Here is a 26,246-nt window from a genome sequence, read left to right on the forward strand (position 1 = left end):
ACACTGTACACTATATACTGTATGACATACTAGGCTTTATGTCTCAGAGTGTATTATATATTGCCTTCGTGATCCAATGCTGTGTTAGCTTTTCTACAACCAGAGGTGTTATTTTGAGTTAGTAATTGTTAATTGACTAGCTAATCATCTAAATAGCTATGTAACAATGGCTAAATTATCCTAAATATGATTAGAAAAAACTAGAACAAACTGAATTCACTCTTTAATTCTTCACGCATCAACAACAGAGAGTACCAATTCAACATACACTCTGCTGTCACTTAGTGTTATCAGATTTCTTTGCTCATATGAACTTAAAACATATACATATGAGGGGCTTCCTCTTAAATGTTCACCATTAGTGAAAGAGTGGGCCCCTGCCCTAAAAGTTGACTGTCTTAAAACCCAAACAGTCTAAATGATTTAGGGCCTCTTTCAACAGAGTGATGGGACACAGCAGTTTGTACATAAAGGCTTAAAAGGGCATGCTCTTCTCGGGGTTCAGTCTGATGAAGCATTTAGGGTCATTAAGACATATCAGTAACACAAAACACTGTTGTCCATAAAACAAAAGATGAAACTTACTGAAGTAAGGAAGTAAGTAAGGTTTTAATGTATATACATACCTAACTCATACCAAAATATCACAATTCAACATTTAGAAAACGCATTGATTCCTAAACTAGTGAGGGGACGAAACAAACAAGCCTTATTCAGTTGTTTATTTGTGGCTTATTTAAAGATATATTGTATTGTTCTGCATGAGTCAAGCTATCAGTGTCATTTTAATACTATTATGAGAGTCGGAGATCATTAGACTTTGAGGGAGTCAGAGAGAAAGATGGATTTTTTTGTAAATAAAATTTGTTGAATGAATAATTCATTACACTGCCAGACAGGATTAAAATTCTACACATGCAGATATCCTCTGACAATTTTCCTAAGGCTAAATTGTGTATACCTACATATCCGACTTCCTCAAAATACACAGATAAACACACACAGCTACAGATGTATCCCCGTGAGCATATCCATGTTAAAGTGATGACTCCTTTGATTTGTTAAAGACTTAAAGGATTAAACATTAGACAGAACATACATTATTGTAGCTGCAACTACCAATTATTTTAATTATTCATTCACTTGTCGATTATTTTCTTCATTAATTAATAAAATATTGCGATATTGATACGGTAATATTGTGACACAGTAAATTGTGTGGAAGAAAATCAATTTAGAAACTGTTTGAAGATTAAATAACCAGAGAAGAATGTCAGTTTGGGGTGAATCTACTACCTGACAAATCACAGTACTTTATCACATGATACAACAAACATACGCCCAAGCTCAGAAGCCATAAAGCACTTAAATTGCCCCAATATATAACCAGAGATAATAAAGAACAGCTACCTTGATATGAAAAGAATGGCAAACATCTCTAATGACTGACCTACTGTAATTTACATTCCAGGATTTCACGTTGGGACGCACTCACAAAAGCTACACGACCCACTTTGAGTCTGAACCCATAGTTTAAGAAACACTGGATTAAAACAAGTATAGAACAAAAGCGCTGTGAGCATCTCCTGCAAAGAAAACAGCACAGTAATATTACTAGGCAACAATGTTCAACACATTCAGATTGCAGTGAAAGGGGGCATGTAGACACAGCAGCTTGACTGAGTTAAGCCTTGACCTCAGAGGCAATTGACTTGTGTACACAGTGGCATTCAGCCTTCACCAACAACACATCCATCCACAGCCATACTCTGCCATCTGAGTCTGTCCTCCTCTTCTTCCCTCCTTCAGACTGAGGAAGAGAAGAGCGCAGAGCGGGCCGGCAAACCGGTGATCATGACTGGCTAAAGCAAGCGAAGGCAAGGAGTGAAAGAAAGCCAAAGAAGAAGGAAGGGGAGGGAAGAAGAAGAAGAAGAAGAAGAAGAAGAAGAAGAAGAAGAAGAAGAAGAGGAGTACGTACACACACACACACACACACACACACACACACACACACACACACACACGTACTGCTGCTCATCTCCTCATCTCCACGGCAACTGTGTTCACACACTCGCAGACTTCTGGGAGGAGACCTCGGCAAGCTGTAGCGCCAGCGTTGGAGGAAGGGGGAAGAGAATCGGATGGAAAGAGACGAATGAAAGAACGCCCCTTCATCACTCACCATCTATCATGTTTTAGTTTCTTTTGAGTTCACACGCACGCTGACATTTTGAGTCGATGGTCAACTTTTAAATTCTTCTAAGATCAGAGTCAAAAGCATATTTCCACCAGGTTAGCTCTACTTCTCTGTAGATGGATCTTTTTTATATGTAAAATATTTTCTAAGCGATGCACCTCAAAGTACAGTCTTCATGTTTACACTAACAGAATTTGAATCAATGATTTAATGCTCATTATTGTAAATTTTGTACATATTATTTCACTTTAAAAACAGTCGTTTCCCCTCCCACTCGACATTGATAACGCCCCAGCGTCACCCACCTCCACCCTCATCCAACCAGAGACCGCTCATCCCTTCGCCCCGCAAGACCCCACCTCAGTCTTCTGTGCGTGACTTCATCTGTCTACCATCCCTTCATCCGAGGCTATGAGAGGAGGAGTCGAATCCCAGATCACTCCATCATGCCAGTTCTGAAGAGCAGAGAGGAGATCCGGGCTGGCAATGTTCAAGGTAGGCCAGTGATTCGTGTAATTGGATTGTCTTTGTGTGTCTGAACATTTCCTCAAACTTTTTGTTTGCAGAAATCCACTCACTGTTTACTTTCGGAGGTGAAATTCAGTTGAACTTTTGCTTCAAACTTATTGTATCAGAAATGGTCCGAACTTGGGCTATTATTGTCATTATTCATGAATCTATAGACTTTTTTGACTTTTTAAAAAAATCAATCAATCCATTGTTTTGACTATAAATCGTCAGCAAATAGTGAAAAAAAAATGCCGTCACAGTTGAGTCCAAGGTGGTGACGTTTTGTCCAACCAACAGTAGAAAACCCCAAAATCTGTCTTCGGAGAGAAAAGCAGCAAATTATCACATTTAACAAGCTGGAAATGCCTAATTATATTTACCTTAATTGCTTAATATTTTTCCAACAATTAGATAATCGACTTATCATTCCAGCTGCAGTCCATTAATTGAACCTTAATTTAACCACAGAAATTGTCCTCACTTGTGATAATTTCAGGTCATGTAACGATGCACATAGGAGGTGTAAATAAAGGGTCATTAACACATCTGCAGATGTTTCTTGTTGGATATTAGATAATACAACATTGTGTAATTTGTTATGACACATCTGGTGCTTCTTGAGATAATAGCCTCAAGGATCTGACCTTGACCAAATATTGATCTTTAAATGTATGTGTAGAGGCCTATGGCAGTGTTTTTGTTAGGAGCAAGACCAACAGAGGACAAGGAAAGGGAAGGACGAGAGGATGAGGAAAAACATTCAAATTTCAAAAGTTCAAATTGTCCTTTTTCGTCACACATTCTTTCTTGCAGTGCTCTGTGAGGGAGCCCAGTGTTGAGATAAGGGATAACGAGGCAGTAGCTTCAATAAGCTCATCAAAACGGCGAGTTGTGCTGCTTCACAAGGGAAAACAGGTCTAGACAATAGTAACTTTATAAAGCGAGAGAGTGGGGAAGCTGCAGCCTATTTTATTGCTGAGCTTGTGCTCCTTTCAGCAGCCGCTCAGGAGTTTGACTGATAAAAGGCGCATTTAAAAGTTGGAGGGGCGTGTAAAGATAATGGAAAGACTTGTCTAAGAGGCAGTGTGACAGAGAGTACATGCGAGGAAATAAAGCAATATCAGCTCAAAAGGAGAATTCACACATGGCGTTCATGAGCGTAGAATGAACTTTTAGACACACGGAAAAAGCGTGTTTTAACTTTTACTGTGATTTTCATCGCTTGCATGGATATTTTTGCAACAGAAAAAGTGCAAAAATCCTGCTTTCTGTCACAACGTCCGACTGCTGCCAATATAGGATTTGTCTCTTGGTGGCATCGCAGATTAGATTCTTGGCTGCATTGTTTTGGGCGAGACTAGTTAATGCTCACAAATCTAAACTGAGCCTGTCCACATTTGCATCCACCGACTCAGGATCTGATGTAACTATCTAATTATGATGTTGAAGCGTGACTTAGAGGAGGTGTGTGACAGCTGGTTGTGTCCCTCCTTCACAACACACCAGATTCAACACCGAAACAGACCTACTCTATTCTGACTCACATATGCTGCTCAGACTCTCTTGCTCTACAGTCCCCCGAATTCCTCACCACAATATTTCGATCAAAACTTCACCTTCCAATCTCAACAGTTGGGTACTGGCTGACAAGGCTGGCTTGAAATGGTTGCACGTGAACTGTGTTTCTGGGGCAGATTAGCCATCTAAAAGGAAAAAAGAGAGGAGAGAACATGACTGAGAGCAAGCAAGGGGTTAAGGTGTGGCAGACAGAAAAAGAGACGGGAAAAGATCCAGGCGCAGGCGGTAAATCCAGAGGGAGCTTCGCTGACAGTGGATGAAGAAGGCAGCTTTGTAGACAGATGTAGCTCTGAGTGCGTAAGCAACAAGGCCTGGGAATGGTGTGTTGTTGCAGCGTCGTGATGCTGCATGTCTTTGGAGAGTGGGTTGGGTAGAAGGGATTACTGGATCCAAGCGTCGGCTCTCTTGTCAGGCGGGCGGCGTGGTCCCTGTTTTGATCGGTGGAGCGTGAACAGAGTGGCGGCAGTGAAGTGTCATGAATATATGGGCGTCGAGATGTTGACGCTGGGACTCACAGCAGACAGCCGGCTGAGTCAGTTTTGGATACGAGCCTCATGTGACCAGCTTTACAAATGTTGATTGAGTCGTTGAAGGATTACAGGTGCTGAGCAGCCTGGTGTTTATTGTTTACTCAGAGAGAGAGAGAGAGAGCGAGAGAGAGAGAAAGAGAGAAAGAGGGAGGGAGAGAAGTGCAAAGTAGTTACACAATGTCTCAGAAATACCTCTGTCAGTTGCAGATATTTGAAGAAATGATCCACGCAGCACAATATAAAAAAGAGTGTAGTATTATCTCAGTTACCAGTTTTCCTTAAACCATTGCAGTGTAAAGCCTGAACCAGGCTTCTCTGGATTGCACATCGGCAGAGGGCACGGGGGTTGTTCACGTGGACCTTTCTTTTATACTTTGTGAAACTTATTTTATTTCACTGTTTCCAACCTGCTCCTCAACAGTGAGTTGGATCAACCAGTCTGCTTGCTTGACGTGCAGGTCTACACAACTCATTGTTGAGATTTGGTAGGTGTGTGTGTCAGCTCCTCTATTATATCCATACCACCTTTATCTGCACAGGCTTGCAGAGATGTTTACGTGTATCTTTCCAGAAGCATAATTTCAGTTTGATACAACAGCTTCCTTTATTTGTTTTCAGTTTGATGTCAGAGTTGCGTCTGAAATTACTGTCTTGTATACTGTTACACATACATAACAAAACACACCATTTAACCAAACAACAAAACAAATAGTACAAACATAATACATCAGACATTATGTATAATTGGCTGCAATGCATCAGTTTAATCATGAAGGTTAAAATGTTCCGTTTTGAGTGTTTTGGAGGTTTAGGGAGGTGTTTATTATTATTATTATTATTATTTTGTAGACAAAAAGAAACAATTTTCAAAGAAAGCAAAGCAGTTCAACAGCAGCACAAACTACTTCAAACATCTTTCAAGATGACAAAAAATTACCATTAAAACAAAATATCAAGTTTGAACAAAGAAGACACACTATACATAATTAATCCAAACACAACCCATGTAACCTTACATTAAACTATGTTGTAAAATCAATGTACTTCATTCAGTCACAGTGCCCTACTTGAGTGACGAACTAATGTTACAGTAGGGCAGATGCATTTAACAGAGTCAGCAACCATCCATGATTTTAGTTGTAAAGTCCAAAATGCATCAGTTTTCCGAGGGTTTGATGTTGTAATCATCTGTTTAGTTCAGCACGTAATTTTCTCCATTTTGCTTTAACAACGAGACAACGGCAATAGCTTAGTTGACTGAGTGGGAACAGGGCACACAGTGGGTCAGATGGACAGTGCATTTAACAAACACACCCCACGAAGCATAGCCTGTTGTGCTTATACTCACTGTGAATGTTTAATTCGAATACAGATGGTTACAGATTAATGTTAATTTTCCTCATGTTTAAATATTAGTTCAAAAAAAGGCAGTCCAGACAGACAGTATTTAATAAACTAGAGAGTAAATACGATCCCATTTTTGTCAGAATCTCAAGATGCCTCTTCTACCTCTCCTCTTCTATACCTAGTCATGTGTGACAGTGAGAGAAGGAGGAGAGCTAAGAATAGAGAAAAGGGGGCCCAGCGCTGTGATGCTGCCTCTACCCAAATTGCACAGCCTCTTGGTGTTACCGCTGATATCTGTATGTGCAGGCTCTGCTTACACAAACTGTAGATATAGATATGCAAGTTATTTTCCATTGAGGCATCAGCGACAGAACTACAACCACAGATCTCACCCTTTACATGTTCTCTAATAACATGATCAACGTCTGGGCTCGCACATGCAGGCATTTCCTCACTTTAATTATCATGCCAAAGGGAGGCTTTTTCGAAGCTCTTCCACTGACAGTCAAGGAAGAGAGTCAGATAATTTTTTTCTTATAGTCTTTCTGATGGATGGAGGAGACAGATGGAACAAAAGACAAGATCTACAGGCTGAGAAAAGGGTCAAGGTGCGGAGATGAGGAGATGAGGAGGATGGCTCAGCGAGATTGAGTAATATTTGATGATACTGTCCTCAAACAGCGCACAAGAAACAGACATCAGGACTCACAAGAAATCATGTCGTGCAGATGGCTTTACTAAGAGGGGATGATAAGAAAAAAGGGGAACAAAAAATCATTTGAATGAATCAGAGGAAGAAATAGCTCCCATCAACAGTCTTAGTTTACTTCTGTTAGGAGGAAATCTTGACAGGTTCAGATCTTGTTGGCAGGTAATTCATTTGTGTAAACTGGGAGTTGGAAGTAACAGTAAAATTACTGTTTTTATAAGGGAACCTTCAGAAAAACTATTATGTCAAAATCTGATTTTTCTGCACTGCTTGCTCTGTCGTCTTGTTGATATTTCACGACTTTTTAGCAGTGCTATTAGCAGGTGGTAGCTATTTGACATCTCTAGTGGCTGTGTTTGCTGCGTCTGTTGCAGGTGTCAATGAATCTGTCTCCATTTGACCCTCAGTGGGGGCAACTTGTCAATTAATTAGCCGTGACTTGAGACTGGGAGTGGGTTTGGAGAGCAGACATCGGCAGAGGTGAGGAGGAAATTGTCCCTCCACATACACAGACTCAGACATGTAGGATCAACACAAGCTCAGTGGGGAAGAGCTGTTTTTGGGGGGGCTGTAAATTGGGAGGTGAGGAAAGAGAAAAAGAGGACATGTGTCTGGGGCTCTGGTTCCACATTTAGGCCTAAGTGGAGGGGAGTGTGTGGGCCTATATTACTGAGATTTATTGGTGTTGGATCAGGTCTGTGCAATTGGATCTTGAAACAAATGTTCTAGGTTCATGTTGGATGAAAGGTTGAGATGATTAGAAAATTAATTAAAGTAATTTTTCAAGCATTTTTGAATGCCCATTATTTCCGAGTTCCATCTTCTCTGTTTTGATATCTTTGTAAATCTTTGGGTTTTCAGAATGTTAGCTGGACAAAACCAGAAATTTGTCAGATGTCACTTCTGGCTTTAGGAGATTATGAAAGGCTTTTTCACTATTTATCTCTAGAATCAAGAATATAACAGCCAGATCAATCGAGAATGAAAATAATCATAATAATAATGCAGCCTTAGTTGGTGAAAATGTAGCTGCCAGAGTAGTACTTAATGTTTTCGTAGTGTGTAAGTATATATATATTAGGCTTTAATATAATTTCACACTCCCAGGATAAATACACCAACGCCAGCACAGACAACACCACTTAGAAACTAATCAAAATTAATTTTCTTTTTTTTTTAGAGGTAGAATTGTATTATTATTTTATTAAGAAACAATATTATCATTGTAAAGGTAGAATTTATGGCTGAGCTGTTGTATTGGATTGCATTAGATTTTACAGGTTTACCTAATAAAGTGACCACTCTGAGTGTACATACACTAACACAATAATGCTACAAATACATTTACAAAACAGGTTTAATATTAATTGTTTAACAACCATTTCATAACCAAGAGTTTAAAACCCCTCTCAGTCTGATCCCAACAACTGAAGCTGTGTATTATAATATGGCATTATCTGACAAAACTTAAATTGTTGGAACTGAATTCTTTATATTTCAAAACAATTTCATGATACCTTTGCTAACAAAAAGTAGCAAGTTGAGGACGTAATCAGTTCTGTGTTTTCAGGTTATCAGCGACGAATCTCAAGAAATGTTTTTTTAGATGAGGCAGTTTATAGAGAATCAGTAGATCCACTTAAAGGAAAGCCCCAAATCATGATTTACCGCTCATACAATCTTGTGTGGTTGTGCTGATAATGAATGAGATGCTCGGTGGTTAATTATCTGAGAGACTTGATGAAGAGTGGAGAACCAGGACCAGCTGCTGTATAGAGCTGTTGGTCCAGTCCAGATTAACAACTCTGTGGATGCTCAATTTGATGCACTTTAGTTTAGTTTGTTTTAAATGACACATAAACTTCATATAAATTGAATTAGTTATAAATAATAATTTTATCATTTGTGTTTTGATCTTTGCACCGTTTTTAACCTTGTAATCAGGTCACATGCTCAAGGTCTACTATTTTTGTTCAACGATGGAGACATCAAGCTGTGCACAAAATGGTTTGGAAAAGTGGATTAAAAATAGTAGTAGTAATTATTAATAATGAATGCCCAGGCAGTCACATCACTTGTCAAACCTTTTAAACTGTGTTTTGCAGATTACATTGGTGCCTTATGTGCTTGGCTCACACAATGGAGAGTTAAAAAGATATCAATATACCTCACCACAAATACACAGCTAAAGCCAGGTTGAGTTTATATTAGTGGGGATACTTAAACCCAGTCAGCATGTTTTCTATATATAATGATGATACACAAATCACCAATTATCTTTTGCTTAGTACAAAACCTGAACTGTGGTAACATTGTCTTCATTTTTGATGTAGGACTAACTATGGCTACTGATTAAAGATATATAATTTATTCAGGATTTTTCTCCAACTGGCACACATTTCTGTTACGTATTTAGTTTGGTTCATCTTATTGAATCACCAAAATATCATAAGATGTAATTTTGTGTTGATAATAGATCTATCCCTTTGAATTTCCATTTGTTAAGCCGTGCACACTCTGCAGGACACAAACCAAAAAAAAAAAAAGAATGAAGAGCATTTCAAGAATAGAGAAATAGCAACATGTCATAGGCTTACACGTAATATGTGTCTCTGCACACCCGTGAAAACCGGGCCCAGAGGGGTTTGTGGTGACTGAAATGTCATTAGATCATGTAGCCTTGCTCTAAGACACATCAAAAGTGTGCTTTCTTTGATGTTTGTTATCAGTATATACCAGTCAGGGTATATTATTTGCATAACACTTCAATAACACAATCAGTTCAACAAAATGACATGGCCTGGCACATAGGGCTTGCTCGCAGGCAGTGCAGCTACAGGTGCAGGCCGAGGTGTAAGGATGCCTCGTGGGGGACTACAAAGGCTTTTGGCCAGTGCGAGGCCTCGGGTAATTAAGAGGAATTATGAAACAGACAAAGTTTTTCATTACAACTAGTCTCTTGAGTCTTAGGCGCCATAGGCTATGAAAGGAAAAAGCACTCACATTTGGCCACAAGTAAAGTAGTAGATACCAAATTGGCCTAGAATGTGGATAGAAAGCTCCAGTATCATGTTTCAACGTTTCATAAAGGCCAGTGAAAGAAACCTGAGAAAATACATTACAGGCTGAGGCTGAAAAGAGGCGTGTGACTGGCTCTTTATAGACTGCGCTGCTTCAGATAACAAGGGGTAACACATTGTATCAGAGTGAGTTATAATACCCTTTAGAAAAGAAAGAAACAGGCTGGAAACCAATATCTGGCATAGACTCTTGTGACACATTGTAGAGATACAGGCATGGTGTAGCCCTACATGCACTGTTTAGCTATGAAACAGTGGTGGTCCAGACCCTCTGAGGCTGTAAAGACCCCTGTATTGCTGCAGAGAGGGACACGTCACTTTGCTTCTAAATTAAGTCCAGAGCAGGAGATACAACCTCAGTGGAATAAATGGCTTCAATGAGGTAATGAAGACTTTGGGGAATAGATGGCTCTTGCCTCAACCTTGCGTTTTCTTCATCCCTGCGCCTCCGAGTGTGTATATTTTGTTGTGTATATATGTGGGCCTATGTATAGCACTGTTTGTGTGTATATGTGTGTGTGTGTGTGCTGGAAATCTGTATGTGTCCTCTCTCCTGTTTCTGTCAGTTTATTTGCCTCTGATGATGAGACCATATAATGTTATTTAGAGACCCGGAGCAGCCTCAATACGACAGTAGAGATCCGTAGTTCGTCTCATTATAAGTGCAATTAGCAGAGAGAGGATTCTTGACCAGACTTAAGTGCACTTAATGAAACACCCAAGACCCTCTTCAATAAACTAGTGATTTTTCCAGCCATTCTAGCCCTTCTACAAGACAGTAGTGCAGTGTCAGATTATTCAATAGAAGACACTCCAATAATACTACATGTTACATGCTATTGCAGTACACACTGTTTACTGTGTTTATATATATATATATATACCCCTGACTATATGTTTTCTCTTTCATACACTGCTTTGCTACTAATTCTATAACAGTGTCTCCATCTTTGTCTCTTTTTGTTGCTGTTACTAAATTAACAATATTTAGGCAGCCAAAATAATCAGCATGATTTCAGGGAAAAGCCTGGTGACATTCTATATTTTTGTCAATGTCAACAAATCTTATAAAAAGACCAAAACAACAACAGTGAATCGATAGTATTGTCCGTGTAGCGTAAGTCTGATATAGTTCATTCCTCTGTGCCATAGACCTCCATTCGAAACATATAGACTCACTGTTGCGTCGGGCGACATGTACCTTCATTACGATTAAAATAGCCAATGTAATTTATTTCTAGTCAATTTGAAAAAAGCTGTCCTGCTGCTGTAACACTCATCAGGCCACCAAATGTGTATTAATCCACAGCTGAAAATAGTCCCCGAGAAATGCTCTGTTTACTACTGTTGAGTAATGTTTGCTAAAAACTTCAGTGCCCATCTGTTTTAGGAAATTACTGAGTACTTTTTAAAGATTTACCTCTTCTGCTGGCACAAATGGGCTTGGTGCTGTGAGTCACGGACAGGGTAGGAAAGTTGGAAAGTGTTGAGAGTCTAACTAAGGCCTTTGGGCCAGGACTTTTTTTCACTTTGAATGAGGACAGTTCAGTGACACAGCTGGGTGCCAAAATGAAGGGCTCCGGTAAAAAAGGTTGCTTTTGGGCCACAACACAGCATCATCCTGAAAGCAAGTTTCATTTTTGTTGTAAAATGCTGTATCAGAGTATTATAAATCACTGTTTTTTGGCTCTAATAAGCAGATATAGATCTGTTCTCCTGGTTCATGTGTCATGTCTCACCTCACAATAACACAAGGCTTCATAAGATTTGTTGACAATAAGAAAAATATGTAATGAAATATAGCATAATACCAGCCTTATCCTTTGATGTGATTGTTAAGGGCTTGATGCCAAAATATGTTTGTATGTAGTTTTTAACAGCAGTATGATATATTTGGCATTTTACTATAGCAGTATAGTGAAGAATATGTATATATATAGATGTATATTTTACTGCAAATGTTCAGCTCACATTGACAGTTGACTTTGAGTGTGAATTGAATAATTACAGAGGATGTAAATAGAACTTTTGTTGGCTTCCACCACCTCTGCAGGAGAGTCATTATAGCTGCATGATGTCTGATTACCTGACTGAACACAACAATGTCACACAGCTCTGACTGACACATCAAAATGAACGTCATTCACCAAAATAACCAAACAAACCAGAACAGAACAGAAAACATCAGTACTTTTAGTGCAAGTGATTTAATACTTACCGTCCACTCACCGACAATATTGTTATTAAATATAGATGTTTTATTGAATAAGAGTAAACAAAAAGGAACTATGGGATTCAGTCTTACACCAGTGAATGCACACATGCCATTTTAGAGGCCACAGACTCTACTCTCTTCATCTTTAACTATTTTGTTTGCCACAGCTACAGCTATAACATAATGTTGTGCTTAAACCCAGAGGATGCTGTCTTTTGTAAAGTCAACAAAATGTAATTTTATTTTCTCCTGCTGCCTTTTATTGTATGCAAAGGTCACCCACATTGGAATTTGAATACCAGCTTCTTACTGTGTGTTCTTACAGTCCTCTCTGGACACTGTGATGTGTGAGACAATTTACTCGCCCGTCAGCTGGATAGATGTTGAATATAAAGACAACAGTCCATTTTACCCTAAGATTATAATGCCTTTATGGTGACACGTGGTTACTCTTTTAAAGAAAGAACCGAAATGGTTCTAGTGTCATACCCACAAGGCATGATACATATTGGGTGGATTTGTAGTAAAAACCAGTTTCTAGTTAATAAAATAAAATACTGTTTGAATTATTGATTATATATTGAAGCTGTGACAGTAAACTGAAATGTCAAACATTGTCACCTGCTGTGGCATCTCTTCGGGGGATATCTGGACCTTTTAAATGAAATGAAAACACTCAACTCTCAAAGATTTTTCAGTTTTTTTTATGGTTGTCAGGTCACACTGAGCGCATATATTGAAGCTATAGTAGTGTTAAAATGCCTTTTTATTGTTTATTAAAGCACATTGTTATTTGTTGATTTGTTATTATTTATAAATCATGTATGATGCGGTGTGTGATTCAGTGGAGATGACAAAAGTACCACTCTTACCTGTAACTGACCGCCCACTGAATGTAAATGGGCTCCTTAATAGATATGCCTGTCAGCTTATGTTATCCACAATGCCTTTCAAACGCTATACAGCGCAGCCCACCACATCAAGTCTCCAGGGATATAGTAGAGCCTGATAACGATGGCCTACGTGAGTTTTAAATAGCGTGGCAGATTCAGTTTTAATGTTTCTCAGGCAGCTGCTTGGAGCCTCTATATATATATCTCAGGAAAAAACATCTGACCATTGGTGTCCACATATATTCATTACTGTGGGAACTGATGAGCTGACTGAGGCCCGCGGTTCATTGATCATGTGGAATCTTTATTGGCAGATTGGAAGTCCATGAGTGTGAGAGTGTGTGCAGCTACGCGTTTCAAGCAGCTCTGGTTATTCTATTGGTGGTTTGTGCCATTTGACAGAGTTCTGTGATCAATGCTCTTTGTAAATGTTAAGTGTGACTGATGCCTCCATCTTATTGGCATGATCCAGCTTAACCCAGGGCCTGCTGTATGCACATGAACCTGACTGTGTGTGCATTTGTGTGTGTGTGTCTGTGTGTGTGTATTTTTGCCTGTACGGGTATAAGGACAAGCAAGTCTGCTCTTGTTGGAAAAACAAAAGCCCTATATGCTATCAGAAGGGCTCAGATGTCAGTTACTTGACCTGCAGTGTGAACGTTCAAACCACTGCCAGCTCAGTGTTCATGCATGTGTGTCTTCATTGGAGCACAGGGTAGAAGGTTAGTCACGTCTGCAGTAAATTACTGGATACAAGCAATGCGCACATGTGGGTGTTCTGTGTAGCCGTTCATCGGCACTTATGCATGTTTTCCCTGCACTCCATATGTTATTGTAATTACTGTGTAAGTGGTGTAATGGGCACACAAGAGCACATAAATGTATATGTCAACTTGGATTCGTCGATGCAGTGTTAGATGGTTTACTTTTGTTCTATTATGCTGTGAGTATATGATCCACTCTTGACACCCCCTGCATTTAAATGTTATCAATTGGGGGCCGTTAATGAGATGGAGATGTTTTGTATGTAGGTCTGATTAGTCCAAATGTTGGAGCAGCTCCTGTTCAGTCTGTTTGCCGGCTGGATGCTCCCTCCATCGTGTTATTTCTGTTTATTTGCCTGTAGCCCTTTAGGAGATTCATTTTTAATGTGAGGTACACTAAAAGGCGGAGCAGTGGATCATCTCTATCTGCAGGAGAGCATTAACTTAACTCGCATGTGTCCGTGTGGGTGTGCGTGCACACATTTGTGCTAAGGCACTGTGCTATTTATTTTATGTTACAAGCGTTTTATTTTTGTCAGTGAGAGTCGGCGCAGCAATATGCGCCAGCTTAGATAAAAGTAAATTGTGTATTATTAGGAGAGGGCACGCACTGCATGTAGTGAACTGCATGAATTAGTGCGAGTGTGCAAGTTGTGTATATCTTCCTGTCCATCAGGGTGTTATGTGGAGGCATATTTGAATTGTTACTATGGAAACCGAGCACTGCTGTTATACAGAAACGCATATCCGAATGGGTCTCTCTCTGCTCCCTAGTTTACTGTCACACTTCTTGTATTATTTTAAAGATTTTTTTCTTGTAGTTTCCCTCCGGTGCCCCCCTCTCAGTAGATTCATCAGCCCTTTTGCAAAATTTCTATCCTTTTTTCTTCAACAAGCTGCGGATTGAGACTATCTCTTTCCTCCTTGCTTAGTTTTCTTTAACCTCCTCCTCACCCTTGACTCTTCTTCTATCATCCTGTGCTAATCATGTCCTCTTTTCATCTTTCCCTCAGCTGTGTTGGCCCTTCCACACCTCCCTTCCACACCTCCCTCCCTCACTCTCTCCCTCCCTCCCTCCTCTGGGTTTCTTATTGCTGTTTCTTCCTCCACCTCCATCTCTTTTGTGTATGTCTCTATTTATTCTCTCCCTCACCCCACTCTTCTCTCTCCACTTCTCTTCTTTCTGCTGCCTTCCTCCCACTCGTTTCCTCCTCCTCTCTCTCTCTCTCTCTCTCTCTCTCTCTCTCTCTCTCTCTCTCTCTCTCTCTTCAGCTCCTTTACAATTAGCATGTGCACCTGCAATTAAGCCTGACAAACCTCTGGTAATTAGACCTTTTAGACAAACTGTTTTTATGTGGAGATCACATTTCCTCCTCGTCTGATTTTCCAAACTGTCCGGCCTCTTCTCTTTGTGCTCGCCCTATTTCACAGATTACTCCTTTCTTTTCTGTCGCTGTTTTTCTACCTCTGTCAGATTTCAGTTCTCCTCACAACTTCTCTCTTTCTCCTTTGTTTCCTTTGGACTTTTGTTTTTGCTGCTGACTGGATCAGCTCCACAACACATGGGGTGCTTGATAAATAAAAGATTAGCAAAGGTGGAAAAAAGAAGAGGAACAAGCTTTTTACTCTTTGCCCTTCATTTATCCCTCTCCTAAAGTGCTCCTCTGTGCTTAATTTACAATATGAGCATGAACATATACTCATTAAGATTCCTCGTCTTTATCTACGCAGAAAATACTCCCAAATTTGAACTCCCGATACAGTTGTATGTGCGTGCGCTCACACACATGCACACAGAGTAAGAAACCACAATTTTCACATCAAGCTATGACTAATTGTGTTTTTCCGAGCCTGTCACCTCCCTCTGCTTACATCTCTCACCCTGCCTCTCCCATTCTCTCTCACTTTCTTTCTCCTCTCCCCTTCCTCCATAATTTCTCCTCTCTGCTCTACTCCACTGCTCTTTGTATGGCTTCTAATAGGGGAGCAGTAAATAATAGCAATAATTGTAAATAATAGGTCTGCCATTGACTTCAAAGAGCAGCAAAGGGATCTCAGAAGGTTGGAGGGAGCAACTGAAGGAAAACAGGTTTGGAAGGTAAAAGTAATGAAAGCATAGTGGGAGGGGCGGGGTGGGCTGGGGGGTGGAGAGACAAAAAGGGGAGAAAGAGACTCAGTCGAGCCCAGTCTGAGTGTCTAATGGTCACTTAGCCTGGCAGCTAGTCCATGAAGCTGTGAGGCTGTCAATCTGTCAAAATGCACCCAGTGCTGTCCTCACTCTCTCAAACACACATACACACACACACACACACACACACACACACACACACACACACATAACTCACTATCTCTTTCCCGCTTCGTCTTTGATGTGTGCCACAGGGTTCCTCCAAGGAAGTCATAGCACAGTATAATGGATGTGGCGTTGTCACTTGATGCTCTATGAGACCTTGCAGGCGTCTCTCAGTGTGTGGTTTGATACCCGGCTATGTGGGTCACTTAGTTTGGCAATTAAGGGGTTGAGTCATCAGTGTTTTTTAAGATCCCGGAGTTTTAAAATACTCTTTTTTGGTTTTATCCATAACATCAAGGCAACAGCGATGGTGTGATTACAGAATATTTTTTCAGTTAGTAAAACATGCTCTACCCAATGTGTATCCATCAGATAAGAAGAAAAAAGAGGTTAAAAAAGAAATTAAAGGATGGATAAATTCATATAGACATGAATGGAGCGAAGTCTGCGAGCTAGTTCATGCAGTCAACTCGAGCTGCGCTGATTACACACATGACATGCCTTATTCCATAATCACTAACCAAGCGCACCCTTCCAATCTGGCGGTCTATTTAAACTGCACAATTTCCCAGCTCTCCCTCTGCTCTGTCAATGCTGCTGTTGCCCTGCATCCGTATTGCTGCTGCTGCTCTCTAAGCTATTGCTGCCTGCTGCACTGTAAGCCCCACCACCACCCCAGCATCCACCTGTAGGCTCCGGCTAGGGGTTAAGGGTATTTGCTCATCACTCCCCAATATCTCTATGTAAACATATCTGCAGGAAATAATGAGGTCGGAGCCTAGACGCCAAAATCTAAATATGCTATACTGCTGTAATAAACATTTCAAATATGAGTTGTCTGACTGAAATACATACAGTATATAAAAATAGAGCAAACTGATTATTGATTTAGTAGGATATTAACATAAATGAATAGTTAACATAGTTGAATCATTTAATTTAAGTGTTTTTGTACACACAAAGGTTAGCTCTTTTTGCTCCAATTTACAAAATGATTAATACAGAACAAAAACCTGATGATATGCTCCATTTTGTTTTGTATGATTTTCTAAAAGACCAAAGAATATGACTAAAGGTGGCATTAGTTTCTCCAGTCCTCTTTTACTTGATAGTAAAATAACACAGCTATATCTTTCAATGAGCGTACTGGATTTTGAGGTAGATGATATCAACCCAGCAAATTTAAAGGTTGGACTTGAAATTGGAGATTTTTACACTTTACACATTCATGTTTTAATGTTTTTCTACTTTGGGTCAAATCTGAAGTCTACATAATTTTCCACTGTCTCTCTTTCCCTCTCCTTCCCTCCAGGGACGGCATTTACACTGCTCCACAATGCTTGTCAGCCTCCACCCTTCTCCCTCCCGTCTTCAAGACAAGCGCTTCGTCGTCCCCTCCTCCTCCCCCCATCATCCTCCACCGCCTCCTCCTCCAGACCAGCCGCCTCATCATCCTTATTCTCAGCCTCGAGTGACCCTGCCCTTCCTCTCCTTGTCTTTCTCACTGATCCTCGTCTCCATACTCCTCTTGCCCGTCTGCGAGTCTCGCAGAGGTGGAGGTCCAGGTACGGGGCCTGGAGGTGCCCCAGGGGGACAAGGTGGCCAGAGGGGAGGCAGCACCCAGAGGGGTGTTGTCATCCCTCCTCAATACTCTCCTGGCTTACCAGCTCTTCCCCCAATCAGTCCAAAACTGATCAACTCACTCAGTATCGCTGTAATCCTTGTGGGCAACTCTAGTGAAGTAACGCTGGGGGTTGGACTTGAGAAAGAGGACTTCCTCCACATCCCTTATCCTCCAAAAGTCGAGGTGGTCACCATGAATGAGACCGACCCGAAGAGTATCATCAATCGGATCTGCGCACAAATGACGAGGAACTCTCTGCAAGGCGTAGTGTTTGGTGATGACACGGACCAGGAGGCCATCGCTCAGATCCTGGACTTCATCTCAGCCCAGACACACATCCCCATCCTGGGCATCAGGGGAGGCTCCGCAATGGTCATGGCTGCCAAGGTAGGAAAACTTGTTTGCATTTTTGGGGGAAAAAACTGTACATTAATAATTTAACCACACTGCACAATCAACAAGACCAAATATTGATTGAATAGTGAAGTGGCAATAGACATCTTTTTTTAAGTTGTTGCGTCTTCATCCAGCAACAATCTCAATAAGGTTTCTTGGATGTGATTTCTGAAGCGTATTTTAAAATACTTGGGGCATGTCTCTGAAATTAAATTGAACAACCAACTTCAAGAACCTGCAAAATCATGTTAACTGCAACAGTTTTAATCAAGATACACAGACAGAAAACAAATAGCTTAATAATTTATTTCTCAGGTAATGACAAATCCATAAAAGTAATCATAATAGTTTTATTTTGATCATTTAAGATAATAAGGAAATGAAGAGGAAAAATTAGATGCATCAGCCTCTCACCGCTCAGCGCTGCTTCTCATTCTAACCCAGCCTCTCTGCTGATTGATTTTGCTGTTAATTGACCTCCTCTGTGAGCCTGACGTCATATTGAAGCTCCTGACAGTGAGTCGACTCAACTCTAAAAGGACTCACAGCATGAAACAAAGGAGTACATAACAAGTAAAAAAAAAAAAAAAACATCTCTGTGGGATCAGGATACAAGAGAGTTGGCACAAACCAGACTGCATGGGAAGAATCTATCCAGAAATGGAACAATAGCCTTGAAATGCATCCTTTAATAATGTTGCGTTAATAGGCTTAGCAGTGTTTGAGTCCCTGACAGAAGAATGACAGAATCCATACGACGCTGATGTTGGGTTTTTGTTATGCAGCCTACCTCTTGGAGGAAAAATAAATGTACAATAGAGATTCTTTGCAGTTGTCTTTTTGGCTTGGGTAATGCATTAGTAACGTACTGTATGTTTGGTTTTCAAGGTATATTTAGTTTAGTTTTAATTTGTATTAGTTGAGTAGGTTCAAGCTACTTTCTATAATTGTAAAAGTTCTTTGTTGACTTTGGGAATTTAGTTTTGCGGTCCGATACATGAGCCTGTCACCGGTTCACCGCTTTTCCTTCCTTGGACCACTTTTGATAGGTACTGACCACTGCAGACCGGGAACACCCCACAAGAGCTGCAAGTTTGGAGATGTTCTGACCCAGTCATCTAGCCATCACAGTTTGGCTCTTGTCAAAGTCGCTCAAATCCTCACGCTACCCATTTTTCCTGCTTCTAACACATCAACTTTGAGGACAACATGTTCATTTGCTGCCTGATATATCCCACCCACTGACAGGTGCCATGATTACCAGATAATCAGTGTTATTCACTTCACCTGTCAGTGGTCATAATGTTATGGCTGATTGGTGTATATTGCTATATTGAAAGGTTATACATACAAAATTCATTTGCCACTAGATGTTGCACTTGAGCACCAGCATCTCAGGCGATAACAATGGGGCCTATGAACAGACTCCATTTACAAAACCAGTAATTTTACCATCCAGATAAACACACAGAAACACACTTTTAGTTTGCACTGTTTTTCCAACAATCACCAACACTTGTTTGGTCTAAATAAACCTTTAATCCACCAAGTTAAGCCTTGGACACTCTACAAGACTTTTAAAGTTCATACTATGCAACTTTCAGTCTTGTAATTAGGATTCTTGAAGTTGATGTGGTTTTCACACAAGGTGACTGATCAGCAATGGGGGGTCACACACTACAAGATCTTTCACAACCAGTCTGACTGCACTCTCCAAACTATGTTTCATCAGCAGCACCATTAACAACAAGCACATCATGTTTAATTAGGAAAGTAGTTTAAAATCACACAACATTTACAGCTGTTAGAAACAAAGTAAAATAAGCTTATAATTAGCCTGATCAGCCAGCGTCAGTAATCAGTAAACATTATTAAACCATTTATCAACTTAATAACTAACAGCAGTCAACATCAGACGACATTATCATCAACATACCATTAAAATCTCCCTCAACCAAACTCCCTTTAAGAAATATGATATTTTAACTATTCCTAACTTGTCTGTAAAAACAGGAGCTAAAGGCCATTATTTGTCAACAGTCTTCTTGTCAATTTGGTATCAATATAATCCATAAAGATAAACTGTAGTCTGTACAATTTTTACCTTTTGTCACTAACTCTGGTTTGATTGAAATAAACATAATTCACTGAGGTAGACAAGAAAAACAGCAGTTTCAGTCGCTCTCCTCAGTTGTACACAGTAGTGTTGCTTTCATCAACGAAAATTATGACTAAATATCGTCATCAATGAACCTTTATCACGTGACGGAAACGAGACGAGACTCAACATAAATGGTGGTCATGTGACGAATAAAAAAAACGGGACTAAATGTGGTCTAAAAACGGGACTAAATGTGGTTTGCAAAATAAAAACTCTCTCTTTAAGTTAAACTTGAATGTAATGTAAATTGTTTCTGGCATTGTCATTCAAAGCTATTTTATTTATTTATTTTATTTAAATGTATGTGTGTGTACTTCTTAGTACATGTTTGGTAGGTAAAATAAATATGTTGTAAATTCAAATCAGAGCGTCTTCTGTGTCTGGAATTGAATGTATTCTTGAGTCTATAAGGTAACAATAATATAATAATAAGATAACCTTGTTTGACTTGAGAAATGGGTGACTTAAAGAACATTTTGGTTTTGTCTATACTATACTAGGTACTTGTACTATATTAACTGGGTTAAATAGAATTGCATTACTACAAATGGACTAAAATACAATTTTCATTGACTAAAACTAGACTAAAATGTCATCAGTTTACGTCAACTAAAACTAGACTAAAATAGTCATGGATAATTCTGACTAAAATAAGACTTAAATGCTCAGACTTTTAGTCGACTGAAACTTGACTAGACTAAAAAGAGTATAAACATGACTAAAACTAATAAAAACTAAAATGACAGTTTGACACAAAGACTAGACTAAAACTAAAATTAAAACAGGCCGCCAAAAACAACACTAGTACTCACATGCACTAACATACATCACGGCCTAAACAAATCACAGAGAGGCTGCAATAGCAACACAGGCAAAGGACATCATTCTCTGGTCAGGACACCATGACTACACCAATCTTTATATAGCACATTTTTTTTGTACAAGCTAGTATGTATCTTGAGTCAAGAGTTAAAAAGAAATTAAAAGTAGGAACTCTTCAGGGTACTACAATGACTTCAATCTCCAAACTAAGACACATTTAAATTAAATCACAGCAATTCAAAGAGTAAAAAGTAACTCAGATTCAGATTTCTGTCTGTCACATAAGTTTGTCTTTGGAGTAAATATAAGAAGTAACAAAGAGCATAATATGTGCTAGTGTTAGCATGCATATTCCTATTGTTTATAATGTTAATGTTTTTTTTTTATGGCTTTTTGAAATTATTTGGAAAAAGAAACTTGTAGAAATCCAACTGGACTGCCGGTTTCCAACAAGAAAATCCTCCTTTGTATAATTGAAACTGCTTGCATTATATTGGTCATCGTGATGGTTTTTATCCACCACAGTTCATGTTACGGAGTACTTTGTGTTGTCAGGAGACATTTATTATTTTATGAGGGCATCTTTGTGAATTAAATATTGTTGGAGAGTACTGGATCTGAATAGAGGACCTTGGTGCCAAAATCTGCACAATAATTCAATGATTCCTTGAAATCACTGTGGTTAAGGTTTTCACATTAATGGCTTTTATTTGTAACATGAAGACATATCTCAACAAACATATTTACCAATGTCACTATCAACTTACTAAATGCCCTAATTATAAAAACCTGTTATATTTGATAAATTGCAGTGATTATACTGGAGCCTTAAAGATTGTTATAATCTGGAAATCAGATCTTCAAGCTTTACTTGTTGCTTCACAGAACATTTAAATCAAGGTTGTCTCTTAACTGGAATTAAGAAAGAGTCAGATTTAAAAAATAATATCACATCAGCAAAGTGATCCGTCCGGTGATCTTCAGGCTGTGTGAACTTGATGGAGGGAAAAAGACAATGATACTGTAGAAATTAAGAAGAAGAGAACAAGAGAATGAACGAGCGAGAGAAGGTGAAGGTTATGAAATAACACAACTTGTGTGGGTGTGAAGGAGGAAGAGGATTTTGCTCAACATATAATTACCACATTTTACAGCTGACAGGGAGACCGAGGGAAAGCAAATATAAAAGTGTACCAGACATGTAAAAGCACTGCCGAGGGAATACAGCACATAAGACAAAAGATGGAGAACGGGGGAGGCTACCTGCCTTAGACATCATTTGATGTTTTTGAGGAAATCTCTGTATCCCCCCCCCTCGTTCTCAGTGATTACCATTCACTTGGCTTGGTCTTCTTAAACCTTTATTCTTCCTATGTTACGCACTCTGTCAGTCACACACACACACACACACACACAAATACACACACAGAACGAGGGGTTGAATGCGGTGGACACGGTTGGCATGGCAACCACTTGCTTATATATTTCTCTCTACATACTGTATAAAAGCAGTTACAGAGGGAGAGAGAAAATAAATGATTATTTCTGAGCCTGACAAAAGCAGCGCTAGACAAGAAAAGGGATAATGCCACCCCCTTGCCATAGTCATGGAGGGGGGTGGGGGTGAGGTTTTGAATAGATTAAAGCGTAAAAACAGAGGTGGAAACGCAGGGAAAGGGAATCAGAAACAGCGTTGTGAGACTGAGAGGGAAGGATGGAAAGGTGAATTGCATTTCACTGTTGTGAAGTAGTAATTGTCAGGGCTACTGTAGCTGTTTCTGTGGGTTTTATTTATAGCTTTTCAGAACATAACAAAAAACTGAACCCTGAAAAGAAAAAACTGATATACAGTCCTGTAGTGGAAACAGCTGGTACTTGTATCATGTAATCATTGTAAGTATATTATTTATATGTAAGTATATTGTCTGAACCATAACAGATGACTTATACCAAATGCTGCTGCTGAATGCTAGTCTTCTCCATTTTGTATTATTGTGAACTGAATATTGATGGGTTTTGTTGATCTGGTGAAAAGACATTTGAAGATGTCAACCTGGGCTCTGGGAAACTGTGATCGGCATTTTTATTTTTACTATTTTCAAAGCTTTTATTGACCAAAAATGACAAAAAGAGAAACATCTTGAGAATGAATTGCAGTAACAGGAATCAGGTAAACTTCACTTCACGATTGATGTCAGTAAATAACATTAAGTTGATGTGCAGGTTGCAGCACATCTCTCTCTCTCTCTCTCTCTCTCTCTCTCTCTCTCTCTCTCTCTCTCTCTCTCTCTCTCTCTCTAACAGCTGGGCAGTGCAGCTCTTGGTCTGTCTGTCATCCAGGGCTGTTCTGTGACTTTGTGCCTGACAAAAGTGAGGGTGAAATATAACTATTGATTACGATTCATAAACCCCAACAGGCAGCAGTGTTTATAAACTGCAGCTCAGAAAGGAGCGTGTGCTTCATTCATATGCGCATGCACGAAATTACTATTGATTAAATATTGAAATTAAAATGTTGATTACCTTGACATACTGGGCAATATGGATACACATCTCTCAGTAAATAATAACCAAGTATTCAGCCAAGCCATAGTATGAATAGTATTTTATATCTGAAAGTGTATCAGAGGAAATGCAGCTATTTTTGAGACTCATGTTTACATTGTATAGCCAAAGCTCATTGTGAGGACTAATTACAAGAAACAGAGCCAAAGCTCTTTTTTTTTAAAGTATTCTCTTCTACATGTTAATATTCACCTATCTTAAGATTCTATAGAAAATATTCTATTCAATAAATATTGTTTGTTTATACCTCAGTCTGCTCTGTGTAAGATGGAGCAAGCTGTTTTAATGGAGGGAGGATTGTAGTGGGAGCGCTGGGGTGTCTGGTGGGACTGTGTGGCAAAGGCACATAGTTTACATGGCTCACGGGTCAGGTAGGAGGGCCCCTTAGCAGAACTTTGCTCAGGGCCCCAGGGAGGTCAGGACTGTCTCTGCCTCACAAGACCAGCACTTTACACATAAAGAAGGCACTGATGGAAATACTGTGTGTAATTTTATCTGACAGTAGTAGCTGATGAGTCATTTTTTACTGAATAGCTGATGTCTTGAACTTGTAGAGTTTCTGTGCTTTTACAAGGGTCTTTTGTGCTGATTTAAAAAACCATCTTACATATTGGACAATAAAGTTGTATTATATTCTGAATAAAGAAGAGACTGAAGAGGATAGAAAAGAGTGGCAGAAATCTCAGGTGCAGAGTCAGACAGCTGTGTGTGAGTTGGAGCATGGAGCCATCAGAGTCATGGCAGGTAGTTGTAGGAATGTGTGCACAGGCTTGTTTGCATTCGTCTGCTGAAGAGAGAGCGAGTGATTTTTGGCATCAATAACTCAATTCCCTTCAGGTCGACAAGTCCATTCCTTATCAGTCGACAATTATGTCTAATCTATTGTGCTCAGGATTCTCCTGAAGTCCCTTACTTCAGGCCTCTGTGTAGGGCAAACCACTTTATTTCTCCATATTTTGTCACCGAGCAATTTGATTTCCATTTAGAACAACACTGACCACATATGTCATTTTTATGGCATTTGATCTTTAAAACTTATTGTTCCACATGTTTCATTGTGTCAGTAGAGGGGGTGCGTCCAGCTAAACTGGCCTGATACCTTACAGCACTCCTGGCTTTATTTTCCTTTCCTGTACCCCATTATAATGAATCAGTGACAGATGCAGGTAGGCCCATTATGCACCAACAATTTGCACGCTTCCATTTAGCCATTAATTCACTCCGTGCCATGTTTTGGTATTGGCATAATAGGGCGACAGAGTTGGCCCCGGCCCACACTCAACTCTAGCTCTGGAGACTAATGAGGTCTTCCAGATCTATTGTTGGGACTTAAGCTGTGTGTGCTTGTGCCTTTGTGCACGTGTGTGTCTGTGCATGTGTGAGGACACGTAGAGCATGCTGGTGTTCAATGATAATAGCCTCTTTTCCTTTGTTTGGGGAGATTACAGCAAACAAGCTGTACAGCTGTACAGCAAAACAAGGTACCTAGAGGCTCATGGCATCCTGATACCATTTCTCATAAACGGTTTGGTCTTTCCGAAAGTTTTTTTCATTCCCAGGATTTTGTTGTTCCATTCAACACAACCTAACATTTTTTTTCCCCCATGCAGGGGGCTTAAAAATCTTTCTTGTTTAATATAAATCTCTGGTGGGGTGAAAAACTGCCTGTCAGGTGGTCAGTAGTGAAGCTAATGGATGAATGGACCGCTGTGCCGCAGCTCTGTTGTGGTGTGATTTCTCCAATCAAAAAGAATGGCAAAATACTATGTGTAAGAAGAACAAGCTGCCATTGTACTGCTTTAGAAAAGACTCTTTTTTTTCATACAGACATAGCACTGCCTGTCAGTGAAAACTGATTCACCACTCCTTGATTGATTACTACAATTATACACCCTCTCTATCTTAAAATAGGCATCCTTTGCACAGAAGTGTGTGAGCCTCCCTTTAAGAAAGACCAGAGAAGTGAATTATTTTGCAGACCTACTTAGACCTGCGTTATTTGACATTTATCTGACATTAGTCAAACCAGCTGGTAGCTGTACGGCGATACATCGTCGTGCCAATCTGTTGCAGCTGACATGATTGTTTGAGCCAAGGGTGCACTCTGTTTTCTCATTCTATTGTTCTCATTCCCACTTTGTGGTTTATGAGTCCCCTCCTTTCATCCTGCATGCACCATGTATCCCATTATTCTTGCTGGTTGTACATGAGGGGATAATGGACTGCCTCTGTAATGCCCCCTTTTGCAATTAGGAACAATCCCAAAAGATCAGAGAATTAAGGAACAAACTACAATAATAGACTGTTCATATGCATATTACACCTCATACAGCTATTATCTGATATTGTTCTTCGGTGTTCTTGCTTCTGTCAGTCTCATTCTTTAGTCCTAGACGGGATTTGTTTTCAAGACAACGTGTGAAACGTAATCGTTAACGCAGGACATCTGTAAATGTGAAAAGCCAATTTGCGCAGGAGATCTCTGTGATCAGTCTCAGAAATTACACAGAGAGTCTGTTCCATTTGTGTGTTGTCACTGCAACAAAAATGCTCCATATGTCA

The 26,246-nt window shown here is 39.7% G+C and overlaps 1 protein-coding gene across 13 annotated transcripts in view; it reads left to right on the plus strand.

The window, feature by feature from the left end:
- The window catches only part of grin2bb (glutamate receptor, ionotropic, N-methyl D-aspartate 2B, genome duplicate b), a 98,075-nt gene that overhangs the window by 6,196 nt on the left and 65,633 nt on the right, over nt 1-26,246 (plus strand). For 9 of the 13 annotated variants that reach the window (XM_051384694.1, XM_051384691.1, XM_051384687.1 and 6 more), the window contains 3 exons: nt 1,810-1,970; nt 2,456-2,692; nt 17,429-18,127. In XM_051384694.1, coding sequence (XP_051240654.1) covers nt 2,684-2,692; nt 17,429-18,127 — 708 coding nt within the window. In that variant the 5' untranslated portion in view covers nt 1,810-1,970; nt 2,456-2,683. Of the gene's footprint in view, nt 1-1,809; nt 1,971-2,171; nt 2,293-2,455; nt 2,693-17,428; nt 18,128-26,246 lie in introns of those variants that run through there. The other 4 variants (XM_051384692.1, XM_051384696.1, XM_051384697.1 and 1 more) reach the window with 4 other exon arrangements.

Source organism: Dicentrarchus labrax, unplaced genomic scaffold (genome assembly GCF_905237075.1).
Source record: "Dicentrarchus labrax unplaced genomic scaffold, dlabrax2021, whole genome shotgun sequence".
In the NCBI taxonomy this organism is placed as follows: Eukaryota; Metazoa; Chordata; class Actinopteri; family Moronidae; genus Dicentrarchus; species Dicentrarchus labrax.